The sequence below is a fragment of the Emydura macquarii genome, unplaced genomic scaffold (assembly GCF_026122565.2).
Source record: "Emydura macquarii macquarii isolate MOO-44397 ecotype Brisbane River unplaced genomic scaffold, CSIRO-AGI_Emac_v2 contig_2636, whole genome shotgun sequence".
Classification (NCBI taxonomy): domain Eukaryota; kingdom Metazoa; phylum Chordata; order Testudines; family Chelidae; genus Emydura; species Emydura macquarii.
Window position 1 is genome coordinate 38,913,825 of NW_027132773.1, and position 23,429 is coordinate 38,937,253.

Consider the following 23,429-nt stretch of genomic DNA (forward strand, 5'->3'; position numbering starts at 1 on the left):
TCTTCATAAAAAAAACTATTAGAAACATACAGACTTACCCCTATCAGGCATCTGACTCTCAGCACATTGTTGATGTCTTTAGATGGGACATATCTGGAGCTGTCATTGGTACTGAATGTGGAACATTGGAATCAGGTTCATCTATGGTATTCCTCAGAGATGGAGAGAGAAAAATATGTACTCCATATATGGACACTACAGGTTATGGGAACCTGAGATTTTACTTCAGCATGGGTGAGTATGTACTTTTAACATATTTGGGACACGCAAATCATATTAAATAAATTTGGAAATCCTACAACCTGGAACCAAAAGACACTAAATATCTTCTAAAGATAATAGCTTTGAGTCACTGTTGTGTTACTCCACCTCTACACCAATGTGAAGTCATGTATTTCAATAGAGTCGCACCAGTGTAAGAAGGGAGTAACACAGTGGTGAATCAGGCTTGATTTGTTTGACTGAGGTGGGAGCTGTTGTGCTAATTTAGAGGGGGGGAAGAGGGCCATAGACTTATAGGTGTTAACATAACCTAATCACTGTCCAACATTAAACAGTTTTAAACAAGGCTCAGGGTTTGGTATACCGAGACCTCAGCCTGCTTAGTATCATGGCAAACACTCCATTAAAAATCCTGTTAACCTTTTATTAAAGATATAGAAAAGAAGAAAAACAATTAATCTGTTTGAAATGTAAAGTATTAAATAAGGCTTTCATTTTAACAACATCCCTTGTTCTCTTTTCCTGTCCCCGGAAAGAGCCTTTAGAAGGAAAAAAACCCATGTTTGACAGTCTTTTAGAAGATAATAACTGTCCTTTTGGGAAAAAATGAATAAATGAGTTGAGATAGTCTGAAGCTGTTGTTGTTGCTGTTGTTATTAAAATCCAATCTCATTTTGTAGAGGACAAAACAAGTCAAACACACATGAAGGGGAAAGGAAAGAACAGCAAAGATAGAAAATGCAACTTTTGTCTCTTATGTTGACTTTCACTTGCAACCTCACTGCTGGAAAATTACAGACCCAAGACATGGCCTTATCAGCCACTCTGAGACCTGGCAAACATGCATCAGATTGTTTAGGGCATTGCTTTAAGCTGCCTCTTTTTGGTCACAGGCTTTACAGCAGCGTTGCAAAAAATAAAATCCTGGCCAGCTGTGGCAGACTCTTATTAGACAGAAGGCAAAACAAGAGGGATAAGAAAGAGAAGAAATAAGGTGGGGAAGGAAAATGACACACGGAATAGGGAGGACACAGTCTCACATCCTAGGTGGCATTTGGGTTTCAGTCAGAGCTGATGGAGGTGACAATACCATCTGGGTCCCTCTCTCTGTCTCAGTCTCATCGGAACATTTCACAGGATCAGGATGACAAAGACCCAAGTCTCTTTCTTTAAGGAACCCAAAAGGGAGCGTTCTCCAATCATGCCTAACTTCCGACATGCCGCATTTAGTCCATTGACATCTGGTTCCATACCTGCCTTGTCTCAACACAGTGTTTGAGTTATATCGGTAACACCATTTTTGTTTAGACTAACTCAATCATTCTCTTTTTCACTTTTAATAATTTTTACAAACAACCTTATGTAACAGTCTGAGATGGACTTCTGCTACCTTTTTCACATCAAAGTTTGCAAACATTTGTTATTACAGATGACTAAATGATGTTACAAACTTCCATCCACTTTCCACAGTTCAGCTCACAGCTGAGGAAGGCCTTCTAGGCCTCAGTTATTACAACAGAGCACCACAAAATGGTTTCTGCTCTGGAGCTACTATGCCATCATCATAAACATAAATAGCTACCACAGTAATGTCTTCCTGAGGGTGAAATTCAACCCAGTGCAAAAAGTCCACATGAGAACTCCACAATACTGAAATACTGTATTAAATGCTTAAGTAGAGCTGAGAATTGTGTGCAAGCCTTCCCTACTGGGATGAATTTCACCCTGAATGGTTTTCTTGAGCAGCAGTGGTAAACTAGCAAGAATAAAAGATGAAGTAAAAGCAAGAAATTTCCTCTCCAAATAAGAAGGCTGTTGTTAGTACAACTGTAATAGGCATTCACTCTCACAAATATTTGTCATGTGCGGGGAAATCATGCAATATTTTGTAGTATTTTTCCAGGAATTTAATTTGCACATGTATAAATACGGGAAATTCTATGTGAAATTTATTCTCTCAACACAGTATTTATTAGGTTTTTAAAAAATAGTGTAGAAAATAATGGGATGATAAAGGTGGAAGCAGAGATTGAATAAGTGACCTTCCAAAGCCACCTTCTGAGTCAACAAGAAAAAAAGAACCCTTAATTAATAGATTGGAAGTTACTCTGAATTGTCACACATCTCCCCTGTGTTCCATGATTTACCAATAAAGCACAGGAAAGGGAGGTTGCCTTATTTCCAGGTCTTCCAGGCATTACAACACCTGCAAGAGAAACAGGAAAGAAACTCTGTCAACCTTCTGAACTTATGGGTGAAGCTGTCAGCTCAGCAAGAGTGGTGGAGAAATTGGGTGACTGCATTGAAAACAAAGGCTGAGCCTGTTTGTAGTTAAGCACATAATAGCGTAAATATTCAGGGATGCTTTAAGAAGCAAGTAGAGCTTTCATAGTCCAATGTAATTCACATCAAAGATGTAAGCCTTATAAGGCTTTTCAGAATACCCTTTGCTTACTTCACCCCTATAATAGACCATCTTTGCCTGACAAAGCAATTGAAGTGTTTCGTATCTGACACTTTACTGTCTCACAGACTATTTAAAAGAGCTTCCTCATCCTGTTTTTTAACCCAACGTGCAATGTCAGCCTGACACAGGAAAGCACGCAAGTTCCTTTTTCAATTACAGATACCTTGTTTTAATATTCATTATCCAGGATACCAAATGGAGCTATGCCAACAAAATATACTACCATTAGTGTCCACATTGTTTGAAGTTATTCTAATTCTATTGCAGAATTTAAAGAATATATCCAGCTCAAATTTGCCTCCACGGCTGTTACTACATGAAAGCTTTATAAGTTCCTTGGGCTCTACAGATATGGAGATTCTGCTCCAGCTGAAACCCTGCCCCTTTGCTGGGGTGAAAACAAGTCATAAACCCCATCCTGTCCAACTCCCTTTGAGCCCTGTTAATGACATTAGGGAACAGGGGCACAGTGAGCAAGATGCACAATGCATTTCCTCAAAGCAAGTTCTTGCCTGCCTGCCTGAATGTTAGCCAGAGAGGAAGTAGATAAATAGATTCATGGAGTGGAAGGCTAGATATCATCTCATCTGACTTTCTATGTATCCCATGCCATTAAGTTTCACTGTTCCCCTATACTGAGCCCAATAACTTGTGTTTGACTGAAGTAACTCATGCTTGGCTAACTGGGCTTCCCAAGTATCCAGGAAGCTCCACAACTATGGATAAAATGGGAAGGAGAGGAAGAAGGGGATGAGGGAACCTTTCCAAACCCAACCAAGGGGTGCACTTCCTGATGCAGAACTGCTTAGGACCTCACAGCTATAACAAGGCTTTGGGACACAAGACTAATGTCTTCTTCACATCCATGAATCCCAAGTATATCAGGAGAGCCAGCACTAAGGCTGCTTTGTTAATATTAGTACTTTGAATTTATATAGCACCTTTCATTCAGAGATCTCAAAGCACTTAGCAAATTCTAACTAAACTTCCCAATAGCCCTATGGATTATATAAAAGTTATTCTCATTATACAGATGGCACAGGAAGCCTTGCTGAACTTGGCCAATGTCGTACACCAAGTCTGTGAAAGAGTCAGGAAAATAACCCAGAAATCCTCCTGACTCCTAGTTCCATTCTTTAACCACTAAACCATGCTCCCTTCCATTGAGCAATAGGAGTTTGGCTAAGTGAAGACTGGGCCCATTATCTCTCTTGTTCCCTATGGAAAGTACTGTAAATCACACTTACAAATGGCATTTTTTTCTCCACAATATGCACTAATGGCTCTATTGTGCCAACATGAATCCAGAACAATGTAGCACCACCCCAGTCAAAGCTCAGAGGCCAAGAAAATATGGCCGCAACCACGCCCATAAAGACTGGCATGTACCTAGTTAGCCTTATTGGCTAGTAGGGCGAGGGGAGAAGAGGTAGAATCTATGGTCCCACTAGCTCCCTGAACTCCCTGTATCTTTTGAAGAGGCTAGCCCTGAACAGTCCTTCCACTGCCTGATTGCAAGGATTACTGTTGTGCCCAGGGCCAAGTACAGTCTTGCTATATGGCCTCTGTGTTTGCACAACACCAAACATGATGGAGCCCTGAACATGAGAAATCAAACACTGAAAAAAGCAGAATACTTCCATGTAAACAGGATGTAAGATGCACAGATATAAACACCGCTTGTAGCATAATGTTGTAAAATTTATTTAAATAAACTGATAAAAATAGTTACTTAACTATTTTTTGACAGCTTTTCTGTCAAGACCTTGATCTCCAGCGTGGCCTGTCTGGCCAAATGGTTCTTATGCATTATTCCATTGGGGCTTGTGTTCTTTTCTTTTATATCTTAGTTTAATAACCTCTGGGTGTACTTATTTTCATAATTATGAGAATTAAATGTGATGTATTTTTAAATAACTTGTGCTTGAATTATTTTGTTTCTCAAATGTGTATTGTAAAGGGGGAACTTGTGATTCTGGAGAAGCCCATGAAAATGATGTCCTACTCTATGCAAAGATAGAAGGAAGGAAAGAGCACATAGCTCTTGATACACTGACCTATGCTTCTTATAAGGTAGGTGTTGTAGACAAAGATAGCAGACAACTATATTTTAAAGCTAATTTGACCATGGTGAGTGTGGAATTCCACTGGGGTAGTCCAACAAGAACTTTTCAAGCAACTAATATATACAGAACATGCGATTAGAAAGCATCTGAGCATCAAAATTCTGCAATGCCTACTGCTTACTTAGCCACGTGAGCCGTAGTGAGAGCTCATTTAGTGTCAGGAAAATAGACTAAAAAGAACCTAGCAGATGAGGAGGTTGAAAACTTATAATTATTATAGCTATTTTTGAGCATGAGAGCATGCAGGAGCTAGACTGGGGGAGCAGGATGTCAATAAAGGAGAGTAGCTATTTGTGCTGCCCATGTGGTCAGGTAAGCAGTAGTCATGGTAGGTTTGTGAAGCTAGCACTTGGGAATAATTTTGCAGTCCTACTGTGATAGCAGATGTATCGTTTAAAAAGAGTGTGCTGTATTTGTTGCAGAAAATATGGGGCTTTCATATGCAATTTCCAAAGAGTTCTCTATTCCCAGAGATTGTGAAAGGAACACCAGAGCAAAGTTCACACTGGGTTTTGTCAAGCTTATAAAACACCAATCAAAATACGAGAAGTCTAGATGAAAGTTAAAATTAGAGCTGAGCGAATAATGGATTTTTTGGGTCGCTGGCAATTGTGTGACCTTGCAGTCTTCTTTTTGGTGGCTTAGCACAAACAGACAGATTCCCTGAAATGATGACACAGACATGAGCTCAGTAAACAACAGACAATGTATTTATTACTAGAAAAGGATACAGAGACAGCTCCATTCATGTTGCTGGAAGACACTTATGCTTGCTGCCTGGGAGAGGCAAATTCACCCCTCAATTTCTTCTCAGTGTTGCTTCCTGAATTAGCTGTCCTTCCTGCTATGAAGAGCCATATCCTTTAGGGGGTGTCTGTGGATGTGCTATTGAGCCCCAGCCAGCATAGTAACTGGTACAATATTTTTATTGTGCTGTCTAAAAGGAGGAAGAAAAGACAGCAAGATGGAGTTACATATATATATATATGCACACAACATTGTTACAGCCCAAACTATAACATGTTTATACCTTCCGGTACATAGAGAATATTGTATTAAAGGTACAGTCTACTTAAAAACTACTTCTAAACTTTTTTCGCTTTCTTTTGTTAACACTTAAGATTACTATAACTGTAAAATTTAGAGAAAAAATATTTCTGTTTTTTCAGTTTGTTTTATGTATTTGACAGCACTTTGTGCTGAGTCAGTTTTGTTGTTTCTCTGCAGTCAAATTTCTCCTGTTTTTTGCATGGTAACAGGAAAGCACAACTTTTAAAAAAAACAAACAAGAAGAGTAGAAATTAATAGTGTAAAAGAGTAGAAATTAACAGTGGGAAACAGAGGCAGGGGTAATAGCTACACTACATTCGACATTTTTTTTCCAAATTGACTACATTTAAAGCTGATAGTATACTTTTAATATATTAAAAAACTAGTCATATAGCTCCAGACACAAGACCTAAATTTCATCAAAAAAACATTTCCTTGTATTTCAAACATGATCACCTCTCCAAATTTGCCAATATACTCATACTGTTATTCCATTCTATTTAAACCAGAGATGCACGTCCATTGCATTTGCTAATGTTAACTGGAAGAGTTGAAAGGCAATACCCTTTTCTAAGGCACCATCACTGTTAAGCATCGACAGCTTAATTAGTATTTTTCAAAACACAGAAGACATGGTCCCTTCAAGATGTTTACAGACAAATAGCCTGATCATGATAGGTGCTGAGCACCCCTGATTCCCAATGTAGTGATGGCCATGCAGTGAGTTAAATGAGTTTTTGTCTGGGTTCTTTTGTGGGGAGATGGTTAATTTAATAGTCAACATGAAAGAAGCAAGGTGGATAATGGGTTAGTATTGTTCAGCCCCTTTGAAATTATTGCTGTTATTTGTTAACCAGTACTTTTCAATGTAATTTTTTATATAAACCTAATTAGTTTAATTTCTGTTGAAGGTTCCATCTTTGGTGTCTGTTGTCATTAGTCCGGAGCTGCAGACTCCTACAACCAAATTCTGTCTCAAGCAAAAGAATCATCAAGGGCATAACAGGAATGTCTGGGCTGTTGATTATTTCCATGTCCTGCCTGTACTCCCATCCACCATAACTCACATGATCCAGTTTTCCATTAATCTGGGTTGTGGAACTCATCAACCTGGTAACAGGTACAATGGGATAGATTTATCTTGTGATTAATCTGGTTTCTTACACTTTTTATATTATAGCATCTATACAATTATTTGGATATTTTTCACAGAAAGAAAGAAAACAGTTAAAAACAACAAATGTAAACTGGTTTGAGGCTTGCATGCAGCATCTTACCTACCCCCCAATTCAGTCATGTTCTCACTGAAGCCAGTGGAAGGGTGGCTATTGACATGAGGAGGAAGGACAACCATATGGTTAAAGCACTAGATTGGTTCTCAGGAGATGTGTGGTCAAATCTTGGCTCTGCAGTAGATGCCTTGTGTAACTTGGGGCAAACCGCTTATGGCCTGATCCTGTACCAGTTGAAAGTCAATGGCAAATGCTTATTGATTTCATGAGTCACAGGGTCAGGACTCAGTTTCTACTCTGTACAATGGAGATATTAACATCTCCCTACCTCACTGGTCAGATCATGCAGTTCTTACTCAGGCCATAGTCTGACACAACTCCCAGAGTGAAATTAAAGGGACATTTGCTGAACAAAGCATTGAGGACTACAGGATTTGGCTCTTCATGCTTTGTTGGGTGAAGGTATTTGGTACAGGCAAGAACCTTCTTATATCTTATAACAAGAAATGCCAATACATCATGGATTTCTCAAGACATCAAGGTGTGGAAGAGAATAGTTTCCGAAATAGGCTTGCACTCAGTGCATGCTGAAGAAGGAGCAATAATGTATGCCTATGAGTGCGCTAGTGGCAGCCCCACTTACTGACCTTCCATAGATTATTGCTGCCAATAGCATGAATAATCCACATAGGTATAGTGCAAAGTATCCATTGTTAGGTCAGGGCCGTGTGGTTATAAACATGAGGCCCTCACATCTAAGCCCAACTCTAGAGCATCCTCCGTGGCTTTTCTAGGGATGCAGAATGAGGTTTCTCATGGAATCAGGGGAGGAACTTAGATAGAGGAAGGAGGCCAACAGCTGCTCTAAGTTTCCACTGCTTTGGGTGGATTTTCTGGTGGTGGTCATCTACATGCAATGACTGCTAGAATTTGTCCTATCATATTTAATGGGGTATATTAGCAACTGTAAGTGTTTTAGCCATATGTACCAAGCAATTTGAGAGTAAATTTGAAATAATCCTTTAAAAGAAAGTTTTCTTTTAAAAACATATTTATCATATCATCTGTATCACAAATTTTCTAGAGGAGTTTTTTGTAGTGTTTTAGATATAGTTTCAGATTAATTTTCTTCCCACTCACATAGCATTTCTAAGACAGGAGTGAACTCCTTCATAACAAAAGAAACACTAGGTCCCCATAAGCTTGATTTGCATTTCACTAATAATGTGGAAGTGCAGATCTCCTGGCCTACAATATTATTCATAATGATTTCATTACCGGGACTGCAAGAAAATATATTCAATGAATACAACCTTCCAAAATATCAGTATGGATAAATCTGAAATTATTTTAATATACGTTTATAATATCATGGCAATAGTTGTATAGTAACACACACTTTAAATAAAGTCATTTTCTCAGTAAATTATACTGAAATAGAAAAGTCATAGCACAATAATGTGGTGTCAGGATGATGAACTGTGACTTTTTTAATGCTTCATTTGCGTTATTGAAAATAAAGTGTTGGAAGCAAATTATATTTAAATTACTCTACATGAATATTTCAATAAAACAGCAAATCTTTAATAAATTAAATGCTTTCTACATTACTTGTTGAAGGTTCGCAGAATGTTAGTAATCTAAGGCTATTCTCGGAGTCATACATTACAAACACTTTATTTTAAAAATAAGCTGCAGTAAAATGCATTCTGTCAGGAGCTTCATGGGAGCTGAAGTCCTCAATGAACGCTTGTGGATATACCACAGGGAATGACACTGCATTGCCAGGGGATTGACAAGAAGATGTATCTTTGTAGCTCTCCTGCGGCTCTTTGCAGCACATGATATTAAAACATGGTGTGATTTAATTATTAACCATCTAAGTTATTAACCAATCAGGATGCTTTTATTATGTTATTAACCAATTGTAGAATACTTGGTCAGACATTTTGCTATGAGAAAAATATTTATATTATTTTATACTATGCATAAAAATAGTAAATGAAACACTGAATTCACACTACTGTGGCTCTTCTGGTTAATGGTGATCTCTAATTGGGCTCCTGAACCACTAATTAGAAAGGCCAAAAAGAATTTGAAGAACAACTAGCCAAAGACTCAGAAAGTAACAGCAACATTTTTTTTACCTACATCAGAAGCAGAAAGCCTTCTAAACAAGCAGTGGGCCCAATGAATAATCAAGATGCTAAAGGAGCACTCAAGGAAGATAAGGCTATTTGTGGAGAAACTAAATGAATTATTTGCATTGGTTTTCATGACTGAGGATCAGAGGGAGATTCCCAAACTTGAACCATTCTTTTTAGGTGACAAATCTGTGGAACTGTCCCAGATTGAGGTGTCCTTAGAGGAGGTTTTGGAACAAATTGATAAATTAAACAGTAATAAGTCACAAGAACCAGATGGTATTCACCCAAGAGTTCTGAAGGAACTCAAATGTGAAATTGAAGAACTACAATGGAATGTAATCTCTCATTTAAATCAGCTTCTGTACCAGATGACTGGAGGATAGCTAATGTGACACCAATTTTTTAAAAGGCTCCAGAGGCAATCCCGGCAATTATATGCTGGTAAACCTAACTTCAGTAACAAGCAAATTGATTGAAACTATAGTAAAGAACAGAATTATCAGATACATAGTTGTACACAATTTGTTTGAGAAGAGTCAACATGGATTTGTAAAGGGAAATCATGTCTCACCAATCTATTAGAATTATTTGAGGGGGGTCAACAAGCATGTAGACCAGGGTGACCCAGTGGATACTTAGATTTTCAGAAAGCCTTTGACAAGATCTCTCACCAAATACTATTCAGCAAACTAAGGAGTCATGGAATAATAAGGAAGATCCCTTCCTGGATCAGTAACTGGTTAAAAGATAGGAAACAAAGGGTAGGAGTAAATGCTCAGTTCTCAGAATGGAGAGAGGTAAATAGTGGTGTCCCACAGAGATCTCTACTGGGACCAGGACTGTTCAACATATTCATAAATGATCAGGAAAAAGGGGTAAACAGTGTGGTGACAAAATTTGAAGATGATACAAAACTACTCAAGGTAGTTAAGTCCAAAGCAGACTGCAAAAAGTTACAAAGAGAGCTCCCAAAACCGGGTGACTGGGCAACAAAATGGCAGATGAAATTCAAAATTGGTAAATGCAAAGTAATGCACATTGGAAAACGTAATCCCAACTATACATATAAAAAGATGGAGTCTAAATTAGCTGTTACCATTCAAGAAAGAGATCTTGGAGTCATTGTGGATAGTTCTCTGAAAATATCCACTTAATGTTCAGCAACAGTCAAAAAAGCTAACAGATTGTTGGGACTCATTAGGAAAGGAATAGATAATAAGACAGAAAATATCATATTGCCTCTTTATAAATCCCTGGTAGGTTCACATCTTGAATACTGTATGCAGATCTGGTTGCCCCATCTCAAAAAAGATATATTGGAATTGAAATAAGGTACAGAAAAGAGCAATTTAGATGATATGGGGTATATAAGAGTTTCTGTATGAGGAGAGATTAATAAGACTGGGACTTTTCAGCTTGGAAAAGAGACAACTAAGAGGGGATATGATAGAGGTCAATACAATCATGACTGTTGTGGAGAAAGTAAATAAGGAAGTGTTATTTACACCTTCTCATAACACAAGAACTAGGGGTCATCAATTAAAATTAATAGGCAGCAGGTTTAAAACAAACAAAAGGAAGTATTCACACAGCGCTCAGTCAACCTCTGGAACTCTTTGCCAGATGATGTTGTGAAGGCCAAGACCACATCAGGGTTCAAAAAAGAACTAGATAAGTTCATGGAGGATAGGTTCATTAAAGACTATTAGCGAGGATTGCCAGGGATTTAAAACCATGCTCTGAAGTGTCTTAGCCTCCGTTTGCCAGAAACTGGGAATGGGAGACAGGATGCATCACTTGATGATTACTGTTATGTTCGTTCCCTCTGAAGCACCTGCCATTGGCCACTGTCATAAGACAGGATACTGGACTAGATGGACCATTGGTCTGATGCACTGTGGTCATTCTTATGTTCTTATGAGGTCTGAGTATCACTGATCTAACAGGTCTTCTTGTCTATATTCACTGGTACATTTTGGCTGCTATGTGTGGCTTTAGAGATACACAATTTATGACTCTACGTCTATTGTGTCATTAGAGCAACATAAAACATCTAGTGCTGATTCCAGGTGAGCATTACCTGCTCTGTCACAGTCATGTGAAACCAATAGGATAATGCTGTTCCCAGGGATGGATGTCGTGTTGCCTCTCCATCCATCTGCTATGTAGATAGACAGATGCCCTCCTGGGTAGATGCACTGAGAAGTCCCCCCATTCCCTAATGCAAGGTATTGGTTATTCCATTCTGACTGGCATTCAGTCATTGGGGAAAGACAACTGGATCTGAAGAAAAAGGGAGCATGAGCTGGATGACTAATATTGTCTCTCTCGTCTTCTAAATATTTATCTGGCAAAGGACAGTAGCAGAGGCATTACCCACACTTGATATTTAAAAAAAAATAGAAAGAAGGAAAAACAGTCAGTCTCTCCAACAGTGAAACAACCCATTGGAGTTACTCCAACCTTAAGGCTACTGCCAGTGTGCTACTCCCATGAGCAGTGTAGCCTCAAGTGGGGATGGATGGACAAACCAAAGACAAGGAGTTTCCTCAACAGAAGCACAACTGAAATATCCCATACATAGGGAGGAAGGGTCTTCCAAAGGCATATGAAGACATTCTTTCCCCCGACAGGTTATCCTGCTATAGAGCTAGTATCCACATCCTTATGCAGTATGCCCGAATTGGAGAGTCCTGGATATTTTGAGCTAGATAGGGTTTTATATAGTTTTCTAATCATAGTAGCTATTGTATGCCAAAAATATTTCAGTAGTTCTGTGCTGTGCTACATGCTTGGGCAGTCAATCACTTGGCCTTTTATTCCAGATGGCTCTGCGTGAAGGTAATATAAATAATGTAACTCATTTGCCTTCTCAATCTAGTGACTCCCCCAAGAAAATAATTCATAAAATCTATTAGCAGTGAAATCAATCAGACTCTTCCTCCCAGTATCTTTCTTTAAATCCCATCTAAATACAACATAAAAATAAACATGTGTATTTGGCCAAATAAAGACAGCAGTTAAAGGTTTTCTTATATGGGTTACATTTTGTTGTCTTTAAAATATTGAGCTTGTTTTATGTTTGCATTTTCAGTGTTTTGTCCTCAAAGGCTTTTCATACTTCAACCTCAGAGATATCAATTATTTAGCAACCCATGAGTTTTAAAACTTTTATATGATGGTGCTAAGAATGCTGATGTATTACATCTGGTTTGTTTGTTTGCGCTGTCAGTGTCTACTTGGAGTTTTCAACCAATCATGGCCGTTCTTGGTCCTTACTTCACACCGAGTGCTTGCCTGAGATATGTGCTGGGTCTCATCTTCCTCACAGCACCATCTATGCCTCTGAAAACTACAGTGGGTAAGAGAGTTCTGTACAAAAATAGATGAGATTCAAGACAACAAAATGAAGTAAATCCTTTGTGACACTTAAAAGCAGCAAAAAAAATTGTCCCCATGCAACCTTTCATTTCTGATTAACTGGGGACAGCAAACAAAGGAGCTGGTTTCTCTGACTGCCCAGAAATAAAAAGTTATGTATCTCAGATTGTTTCTGTTGTGTAACAATATTCTTTTTCTGATGCTACAGGCAAAAAATACATAAATAAATTAATTAAATTACATGAGGGAATATTTACTTGAGTTTTTGTTTTGATTAATCTATTAAATTATAGTAACAAAGGACTCTCCCACTCTTGGCCATGTTTTATATGATCACATATCTTTACTGATCTGGAATTACAACATTTGGAATACAGTGGAATATCTCTGGATTTCATTAGCTAAAAATTGTGATTTTAAGTACTTTGTTGTGTAGAACAACACATAGATGTTCAGCAAGAAAAAATAGCCATTGAATGGGTGCATGGTGATAATCATGCATTAATCTAACAGAGGAAGAATAAAGGGCCAGAACTGATCCCCGATTAAGTATGCTTGATGTTACTCTGGAAGTGCAGAGTGGACTTAAGTGACCATCTGTGGATTCCTCTTGCATAGGGCAATCCCATGATGGCACAGAGCTGACATAACTGCCTGTATCTCACCTCTCTTGCAGCCCTCAGAATAGAGGGCAAGTCACAGGTATGACAAGGGGAAGGGAACACAGTTGGAGTATTGCTACCCTCCGGCGATCCCCAAGAGGTGTAGCAGTGCCTTGAGAGCCATTACAATTGACCATAACTTACAGCCGACATGAGGTGCTTAGATACATATGAGGATGAGGGCCATACAACCACTCAGACAGGTAGAAGTTGCACTGGTGGCCAGAGCCATCCCCTGCTTGCCCGAACTAGGATTGGGTGGCTGTAAAGGTGGTAAATAACAGCCTTTATATCCCCTTTTCAGATCCTACACCAACTGGAGCTCAGCCAGATTCAAAGGCTTAACTCTGTGTGTAGCTTTGGAGAGGTCCGCTGTCAGGGAAAAGTCCATTATACCAAGCAGTTCAAGGACAGTGTTAACTTTGGCCATTTAAATAGAAACAACTGCAATTTAAATACTTTAAATAACATGTACTGCAATGTACTAAAATCCCATAGGCCAAATTCTCCTTTGGATAGCTGTGGGTGTGGAGGTGATTGGGCACTAGCCTGAGACTCGGAAGACCCAGGTTCAGTTCCCTATTCTACCACAGCCTTCCCGTGTGACCAGGCCCAGATTAAAGATATTTTTTCTTGAGGAACAAATATTTAATAATTGTCTCTTCAATCTAGCTGAGACAGGTAAAATACAATCCAATCGCTGAAAGTTGAAACTAGAGAAACTCAGACTGGAAATAAGATGTAAATTGTCCATGGTGAAAGTAATTAACCATTGGAACAATTAACTATGGTCATGGTGGATTCTCCATCACTGACAATTTTTAAATCAAGATGTTTTTCTAAAAAGATCTGCTCTAGGAATGATCTTGGTGAAGTTCTATGACCTGTGTTATACAGGAGCAGACTAGATGATCACAATAGTCTCTTCTGGCCTTGGAATCTATGAATCTTTCATTTACATCATGTAAAAATCTGTAGTAATTGCATTAACTTGTGAGAGCAGAATTTAGGTGCATATAGATATGAATTAAAATTCTTCAATGTAAAATAAATGTGTCAGCAATGTATACAAATATTAAAAACATTTTAAAATGTGGAAATTTATGTGCGAAATGTATTTCAGGTGGAGCCGAATAACTATTCCCCTGTCAAGTGCAGCATTAACCAGAAACACCAGGATTCGATGGAGACAAACAGGACCAATCCTTGGAAATATGTGGGCGATTGATAATAGTTAGTATTCATACCTGTCATCATCATGTACCATTTGGGTACAATTTCCATACACGGTTCCCAGTAGAAACATATTTCCCAATATCATAAGACTGGGATTTGTTAAATATCCTTCTTCTGTACATTTGGTCACCAGTCTTTTATGAAGCTAGAGGGGAATTATGTAATCTGAAAGGCCGGTGGAATCAGAAGATAAAATGATGTATTGAGTTACAGTGGACAAAATATAGATTTTTTTTTTAATTGAAAGCTTTCCAAAAGTAGAATATTCATGAGGAGCTAATAGAACATTTTCTCTGATGTCTTAGATCCAATTAACATAAGCAGGTACTACATTGTGCTATTAAGGATGCATACTATACTTCCCAAAGTAACGACTGCAACACCTGGGATATATTAGACACAGAAGACCTTAATAAAGACCTTAATGTCACCAGCACTCAGATGAGAACTTTTGCACTGTGTCCAATTTATATAAGGGAGAAGTATCTTCTGTGATAATACATTTCTCTATTTCCATTTTTAGAGACTTATTTTTACCTAAATTATTTTCTAATACCTATTAATATATCTTTTTTTTTTTAAAAATAGTGCATTTGTTATGAAAAAAGCAAAACAACAATAGAAGTCTTGCACTGAGTCACGTGGTTATAAATCTTACAATCACGGAAAGGCAGGCTCAATCAGGATAGGAATATTTAAAACACAAACAAGTGCTGTGTGTATGCAAGATTTGTATATCTCTGGATTTATACCTCATATATAAGGATAACAATATATAAGGATGATACTGAGATGGCCACAGCTCATGAGAAGAAAGAGAAGTTCTACTACAAACCAAGGTGCAAATATGTTTGTGGAGCACAGGAATTTGGTTTTCTGGATATGTAGATAAAACTGCCTTATATTATGAATCCATGTTTTGGTCTGAAACTTCCGGTTAAATTGTGGGGCTCCACAATACCCAAGAGTGCATTTTTATTTTTATTTTAAACAAGCTATGCTTTTTTTGCACATTCTGTGATCCTCCTGTTCAGCCTGAGGTGGTCTTTTGTCTATTTCATATTTACTGTGCAGCCTTTTTGCTCAGGAGGCAGCATGCCATTGTGAGCCAGCACCGTCTGGATCTTCTTTGCCAGAATAGCTGTTAGAAGTTTCCGCATAGTTCTTAAACATATGATCCATCTATAATTCAGAGGATTGCTGTGGCTTTCTCTCTTTTTTGTATGAGGACAGTTCTCTGTAACACATTATTAATTATATAATAAAATAATAATAATAATATTTTGTATCTCTAGGACTCAGTAGTGCAGATCTTATGCAGGCCAGACTTCCACTGAGAGTTTTGCCTGTGTAAGGACTACAGTATCAAGACCATGTTAAGTATAAAGATACTACTTAATATTTGCCTTTTAGCCTATGGGGCTAGGAATTTAAAAAAGAGTGCAGATGATGCCAATGTTTTCAGCACATTTTTCAACTTTTCATCATGTTCCCCTAAATCTCTGCATTTTTCTGTTTTGTAAGACCAGGAATAAAAAAACATACAATAATTAAGGGTGAAGTCCTGCCCTTATTAAGGTCAATGGTAAAACTTCCATTGACTTTGGTAGTGTCAGGATTTCACCATAAATCCATTAAACTATATTTTTAGAACAAAATATGCTGAATTAATAGTTATGCAGTAAATGTCGTTCTGTCAAAGGATTTTAAACACAAACAGTGTAGCATATAAACAAGTTTATCAGCCAGCTATCCTGTAAGTATCCAATCCAAAACCTGTTGAAGCCAATTGAAGTCTTTCCTTTGGCATCAATGGACTTTGGATCAGGTCCAAAGAGCCTGGTCTTCCAGGGCACTGAGTGCTTTAAACTTGAATAGATGTCAGTGGAACTGAAGGCATTCATCACTTATTAGGATTGGACTCATATATGTTGACAAATCACCCACATTCACAGCACAGTCTGCCAGTTAAAAAAATGTAGGATGGAGAGAGAGAAAATTTTTAAAGATTCAATACAAGATCATTTAGCTCTCCAGACCTCTTTTCAGAGAGGTACAACAGAGTGCATCTTTACTCCTGCAAGTAGTCCCATTCCCATCAATGGTACTACAGATAAATACTAATATCTGTTTGCAAGATCAGACCCATACGCTCAACAATGTGTTGGTTATCTTTCTTTGTCACATAATATAGTCTTTGTTGTAATCAATTTCTTTTCTCTGCAGTTTATATTGGTCCATCTTGCCTCAGATTCTGCTCCGGGAGAGGACAATGTACTAGAAATGGCTGCAAGTAAGGGCTATAATAATATAGGAGTTGATATGTTCACTTGTGGTCATGCAATCCACTTTGTAATCTGAAAATTGAAATTATTTTCATTTCAACCCTTGTAATTCTAAAAAGGCTAAATGTAAAATCAGTTAATGTAGCATCTGAAATGCATCAAACTATTAATAGAGTATAAGTGTAATATTAAATTTCTAAATAACTTTATCTAATAATTTTCTTGTATATTAAATCTGGAGAGATTTGGACCACCTGTTCATTTTGAAAAGTCATGTATTACATGCTACAAATTACAATGATGCATCATGTATATCTTCTTTTTACTGGTAAATTGTGACTTTGCCATTTTCCATTAAAGTGTGTCACTTATGAACAGACTAGAATTTCTATATTAAGACCAAAAATGACCTGATTTAAAAAGGGGCAGTGCTTTTTGAAAGTCACAATCCTTCAAGATGTCTCTTGCTAAAACTCAAAGCACTCAAAATCATTAGCCACTTTTGAAAATGTTGTTCAAAATATTTTCTGGGTTCCGTTGTATTGTGTGTTATTAGTTGTAATCAGATTTGATCTGTTACAGGTAGATAGTGGAAAACTAATGATTTGACGTGGCAGTGGCAATGGAATCTTAGTACCACAAAAAAAGAAGTAGACTATCTCTATATTTTTATTTTACAATATGTAGATATTGACTTCTATTTAGATGAATATCAAGCTTTTTTAATCCAAAGGGTAAATGGTAACCAAATCAAATACATCACCCATAAGAATATTTTGCACACAGTATGACTTACTTTGAAGAGTCTCTCAGTTTGTTTGAGAGAGCCAATGGGCTTTATTTTTAAGGTTTTAAAAGTTTACAGGTGTTATGTTTGGTTGCAAAACTGTATCTTGATCTTCCACAGGGGAGAAAAGGGTTTATAACATTTATTTGGGATTAATTATATTTTTAATTGATTTTTCTTATAGGTGTGACCCTGGATACTCAGGACCAGCATGTGAAATGGCCTCCCAGACCTTCCCCATGTTTATTTCAGAAAGCTTTGCCAGCTCCAGGCTCTCATCCTATCACAATTTTTACTCTATCCGTGGTGCTGAAATCAGCTTTGGCTGTGGAGTCCTAGCAAGTGGCAAAGCCTTGGTTTTCAACAAGGATGGAAGACGTCAACTGATCACTTCTTTTCTTGACAGCTCACAGTCCAGGTGATTAAAAAAGAATGGTAATGTGATATAAACAAATCTAGAGACTATATTTGTAATAGAATTTCCTGCTCCTTTCATATTCAGTTTTTGTTTCATTTAACCTCTCTTGTAATAGTATGAGAAAAATCATAGAACATTTTGTTTCATATTTTAATTTTGGCTGTGTGAAATAATAGTATTTTAATTTCCCCTGTTTTGTAAATAGCATGAGTATTAAACAGATGTGAGGGCAGTTATTGCATAGCCAGGCTGGAAAATATGAAATGTTAATATCAAAACCGAGTGTCAGAGCCAAATGCTAATTAATTATGTATAAGGTTGTATTTATTTGACAGCTTGTGGCAGCTGATTAGATCCATTCAGTATCTCCTCCTTCCCTCCAGTGCCTAATAAATAATTAAATGCTATAATGATTGGCATTTTAAAAATATATATGCCACATTCCATTACTTGGTTGTAAAAGCCATTTCAGCTACAAACAACTCATAACTGGTGTTTATCAAAATTAGTCTAGATTTTTAATATCAGAAAATGTGATTAGGAAAAAATGCTGTATAAGTGATACCCAACCAATATCTATATAATTCTGGTCTAGGTTCCTCCAGTTCACTCTGCGCCTGGGAAGCAAGTCTGTGTTGAGTACATGCAAAGCACCTGATCAGCCAGGAGAAGGAGTTTTACTACACTATTCATACGACAATGGGATTACATGGAAACTACTGGAACATTATTCTTATCTCAACTATCATGAGCCTAGGTATGTGGATAATGATCATGAAAAGTGATATCTAAAGACAGCTAATATGCATTAATTTGCAGCAGCATAGAGAGTAAACACATTTGCACTGATATGTAGGGGAGCTAATTTATACTCGCTACACTGACCAATTTATTGTGTTCTGAAAATCAGAATATTCTGAGAACTCTGTGGATCTGAGTCCTGGACGTTGGCCGGGAAATTCAGCCTTGGTGTAAGCAAGTTGGCTTCAGTGCGGTTGCATCTGCTTACACCAGGTTTCAGTTTAACCCAAGATGGCTTATCCCGAACAGAACTGAAGTTGTTTCCAGTATATTGTAAAGCTGAGCTAAGGAAAGATGACCATCAGTGATTTTTCCTTCATACAATCAGCACTAGCTATGTTTCTCTTGTTAATACAATAAAATATTGAATTCTATATCATCCCCTTCTTGAAGCAGTTCAAACTGTGCTGGCAGGGGGTCCAGGTATGGTTTGAAATGTGAGTTACTTTTTGCTAACTGAGCAGTCTGTGGTGACAGCTTGAACCCCAGGATGAATCAGGATGCCCCCTTTTTATTCTAGCATTGGCTAAGAAAAAGAGCCTTCATCTCCCTCCACAAACATATGCGCCAATTCTGAATACATTCCTGTTTTTCCCGTTCATATAAAAAATAGATATTTGAGAACAACCCTCCAGTTTAAATGGCAGACCAAAATGGAGCAGTTGTGAAGAAAGGGAAGAAAGTGTCATGGTGAATCTAAGATCTTGCAGTAGATTGAAGGAGAAGGGGAATAATGGCCTCAAAGAAGACATCGGATTTGCTTGAACCAGCCCTATCCCCTCCCATGGAAACAATCATGGGAAGGGAAAAGTTAAGATAAAATATGCACAGTGTTAAAGCCATAGACATCCTACCTCATCATCGGTCTGGGCTAGGAGTTTGTGGGCCCAAGAAGGAGGCGAGGATATGGTCTAACCATGAGGATGTCTCATGATCTTCAGGGAAATCCTACAAATCTTGGGCCTTTCAAACAGAAAACCACTTCTTCTTTTCCAGCCCAGTTTATTGTAGACCCATGCTGCCACTGACTGACAATTCATGTTTGACTGCAGTTCAGGAAAGCTCTTAAGCACATGCTTAACATTAAGCTCATGAGAAGCCTCACTGAACTTAGTTAAGCACGTGCCTGAGTGCTTTGCAGAATCAGGAACTTGTGTGCCTTTCCACCCTGCATCATAACTAAGCACTAAATAAAAATTGCTACATTGGATTCTTAGATATCTCTATGTTTTTCCTTAGTTGCTGTCTATTGTTAAATTGTAATTAAAATGTACATTTATCAAACACAATGAACCTATGTCAAGGAAAGATTTGATTACCTCTTCTCACAAATGTAGTACCCAGACAATAGAAAAGATTATTAAGAACATTACAATGGAAACTGTTCTATAACATTAAGAATATTTATTGGGAGTAATAAATCATATACCATAAAATGAGGGCAATGACCATCTTTGATTGGATCTCTTTTGTGTAGTCTTTAATTTCTGAAGTTTTAAATATTTCCTAGATAGTGATTGTATAAACTTTAATATTAATAATCCTCCTTCAAAATTTTCATTCGTTTCCTTTATTATGATCACATATATATTTTATATGGTGCTGTTTCCAAATTTTTAGATCCAAAATTACAACTGTAGGATTTATATTTCTTAAAGGTTTTATACAGTGATATTAATTTTTTTACAATAAAAAGCAAATTGCACCTTCCAGTAATTGATTTTAATAAAGTTTCATATACAAATGTAGTAATTTACACTAGTGCTGTAGACCTTTTTTCTTTTTGAGCATCTTTATAAGCAGTTTAGTTTCCATTGTTCTGGTGGCAGTAAGACTAAGCTCAACATATATCCAGTATATGATCAAAATTTGCAGGTTATAAAGGTTTTCCCATGGGATCTGTTTACTAGGTTATGGGAAGATGGAAAAAATGCAAACCTGAAGGTAATGCGGCAATGATTACGATTAAGAACATGAAGAAAGCTTCACTTTTGTATGTTAAGTTGTCTAAAAACATCAACCTTTTTTGTAACACAGATGCTGTAAAGTTTGGCAGTCAAGCTATATCCAGAAATTTAATTAATCTTCAGTCATATGAAAAAATTATATATTTAATGTTCTGCTGAAAAGTGCATTAATCTACTGCCATTTGACAGCAACATTTTTCTTCTAAGCAGAACAGTGGTGGCTTTTCAAAATTAGGTATGTGAATAGCTTGAAAGAATGATATGAGAGCAAAGGTCTCTCAGTTGGTTTTAAAAAAACGTAATGGTATTTGGTAATGGTACTAAGAACACTTTTCTTCTCTGTGGTGGAAAAGTATCAGCAAGAATCCCCCTCCTTTTTTATCTATCTCTTGCAATTCAAAGTCTGTTGTAGCTGTTGTAACTGTAAATACACTTAGGGTCTGTATATTAACATATGCACTACATAGTGTAATTCATACCACCCTTTCAATATTCTGTTTGCCCCCTGCCATGGGGGTGAGTAGTTTATTTTAACAGACAAGTAATTAGTTAATTTTTCCATTATCATCACTATATTAGTGATGAGTGTAGTGACTACTTTTAGGATTTTAAATTACTGCTACAGCCCTCTAGGAATAGCAGCTACTTATGTGGGTTTAAGAGATGCAAAAAGAATTAAATAGAAGGCATCAAAGTCAGCCATTAAAACAGAAATGTGTCCAGGGTTCTCAGAAGGTCCTACTTCATGCAGGTAGCTGTGCAGTGCTTCATGTTGTGTGCTGAGCAGAGTGTTCTTTAATGGCCCACCAGTGCCATCTCTCTTCAGCTTATTGCATTTTATTGGCTCATGAGAAACAAAGCACCATACTCAATAACTCCTTTGGATTTCAGTGAAAGTTCAGCACTTAACGACCATCTGTGCCTTGGACAATCTACACCAAAGGTTGTAGGTTTTATGCTCCTTGTTATCAAGGATTTCTTTGGTGGGGAAAAGGTTGGTTTTGTGGTTAATGTTCACGGGAGGTGGGAGACCTGGGTCTTATTCGTGCCACAGACTTCCTGTGTGACCTTGGGCAAGTCACTTAATCTCCTTGTGCCTCCATTTCCTCATCTGAAAAATGAAGATAATTGTTTAGGTTGAACATTGTTTTTAAAGTAGAAAATACATTTTTTGCACCCCTAACTTCAAAATGATTGAATAGATTTTTAGTAAACTTTCTCAAAATGTATCTTTGGTTTGAAACCAAGGAGAAGAAAGTGAGCTGAAGCTAATCACTTGTTTACTAGGATCCCTTTAGTGCCTCTCCACCCTTATTTAGAAAGTTACAAACAGAAAACGGGTTTGGAATAGGATGCCCATTTCAGCCATTGAAGGGGTAGAACCAACATGGTTCTGTTGAAAGGAGTTAGAGAAAGTCCTAGCAAAGAGGCCACACAGAGAGATGTCATTCCCCCTGCATATTCAAGAGCTATGAAGTGGCTAAGTTCTTAAATCCACTACACAGATCCCTTAGCAAAGATGTCCTTTCAGAGAAGGAATGCAGTTTTCACGAACACGATTAAAATAAGTAGTAGCTGTGGCTTGGTTCCACTGGTGCTCATAAAGCCTGAGAAGACTGTTTCATTCTCCTATGTCACATCATAAAAGAACACGTGCAGAATCTGTTTAATCAGTCTTTGAGCAGATCGTGCAACATCACTGTTGATGTAATAGCAACCCAGTTGATGTTGCTGTCTTATTTAAATATCCATCAATGTTTATAGCTCAGCTATTTTTTCATGGTACGTATTTCACAAATTGTGCCATCCCATGAGCCTAAAACCTCAACAAAACTTTTCTTGCAAACGTTTATCCTGAGTCTTTGTGGTATGCATTTATTTCCCATTGCTTCCCAAAGTCACTTGTTTAGTCACACAATTTGATTTTTCCTGCTAATCAGTTAACATGTTATTTCTTTAAAATAAATGTGAAACTGCACAGCAGTTTTAATGCATAAATTACATTTCACAAAGGCAATTTAGCAAGTGGTTTTAACTGTGTTGTTTTGTGCAAAAATAACTAAAGGTACAAGACAATTTCACACATCACAGGGAACAAAAAATTACACCAAACACCTTGAATAATCATAAAATCTGGAAAAAAAATTAGTGGTAAGAGTATAAAATGATGTTTCCACTTTATCTGGCTTGTTGTTGTATTTAAATTTCCTCTTTAAAAAAGAAAAAAAAATCCATGAGCCTCAATATACATTTACTGAAAGCCCCTTTGCCAGCAATTTTGCCAGCAATTAATTGTACACTGATGGAGACAAATGTCTGTTTTGCCATTCTGTTTCACATCTCACCTTGTGTGTAGTATTTGGGCAGCATGGTACTAGTGATTTATGGAACTTTCAAGAAGGTGTCATTGCCGTGGCAATTAATGTATGCTCCATGCTGCTGTATACGATAATTGCTCTTGGAAATTAGATATTATTCTTAATTTTCTTCACAGTTTGTCAAGTACAGGTTTGTTGTCATAGCTGCCATAACAAATCAAGTGACCTTGCACACCATCATAAGCTCATGGGATTGACCTATGATAAAATTTCTACACAGCAATAAAAGAAATGTGAATGCCACACAAGACTACACATAATCTCTCTGCT

General features: G+C 37.4%; 1 protein-coding gene across 1 annotated transcript in view; it reads left to right on the forward strand.

Annotated features, from left to right (window-relative positions):
• The window catches only part of RELN (reelin), a 434,942-nt gene that overhangs the window by 271,996 nt on the left and 139,517 nt on the right, over positions 1-23,429 (forward strand). The window contains exons 12-19 of the mRNA XM_067564502.1: positions 83-234; positions 4,650-4,762; positions 6,777-6,985; positions 12,477-12,605; positions 14,411-14,520; positions 16,750-16,816; positions 17,780-18,013; positions 18,609-18,770. Coding sequence (XP_067420603.1) covers positions 83-234; positions 4,650-4,762; positions 6,777-6,985; positions 12,477-12,605; positions 14,411-14,520; positions 16,750-16,816; positions 17,780-18,013; positions 18,609-18,770 — 1,176 coding nt within the window. The remainder of the gene's footprint in view (positions 1-82; positions 235-4,649; positions 4,763-6,776; positions 6,986-12,476; positions 12,606-14,410; positions 14,521-16,749; positions 16,817-17,779; positions 18,014-18,608; positions 18,771-23,429) is intronic.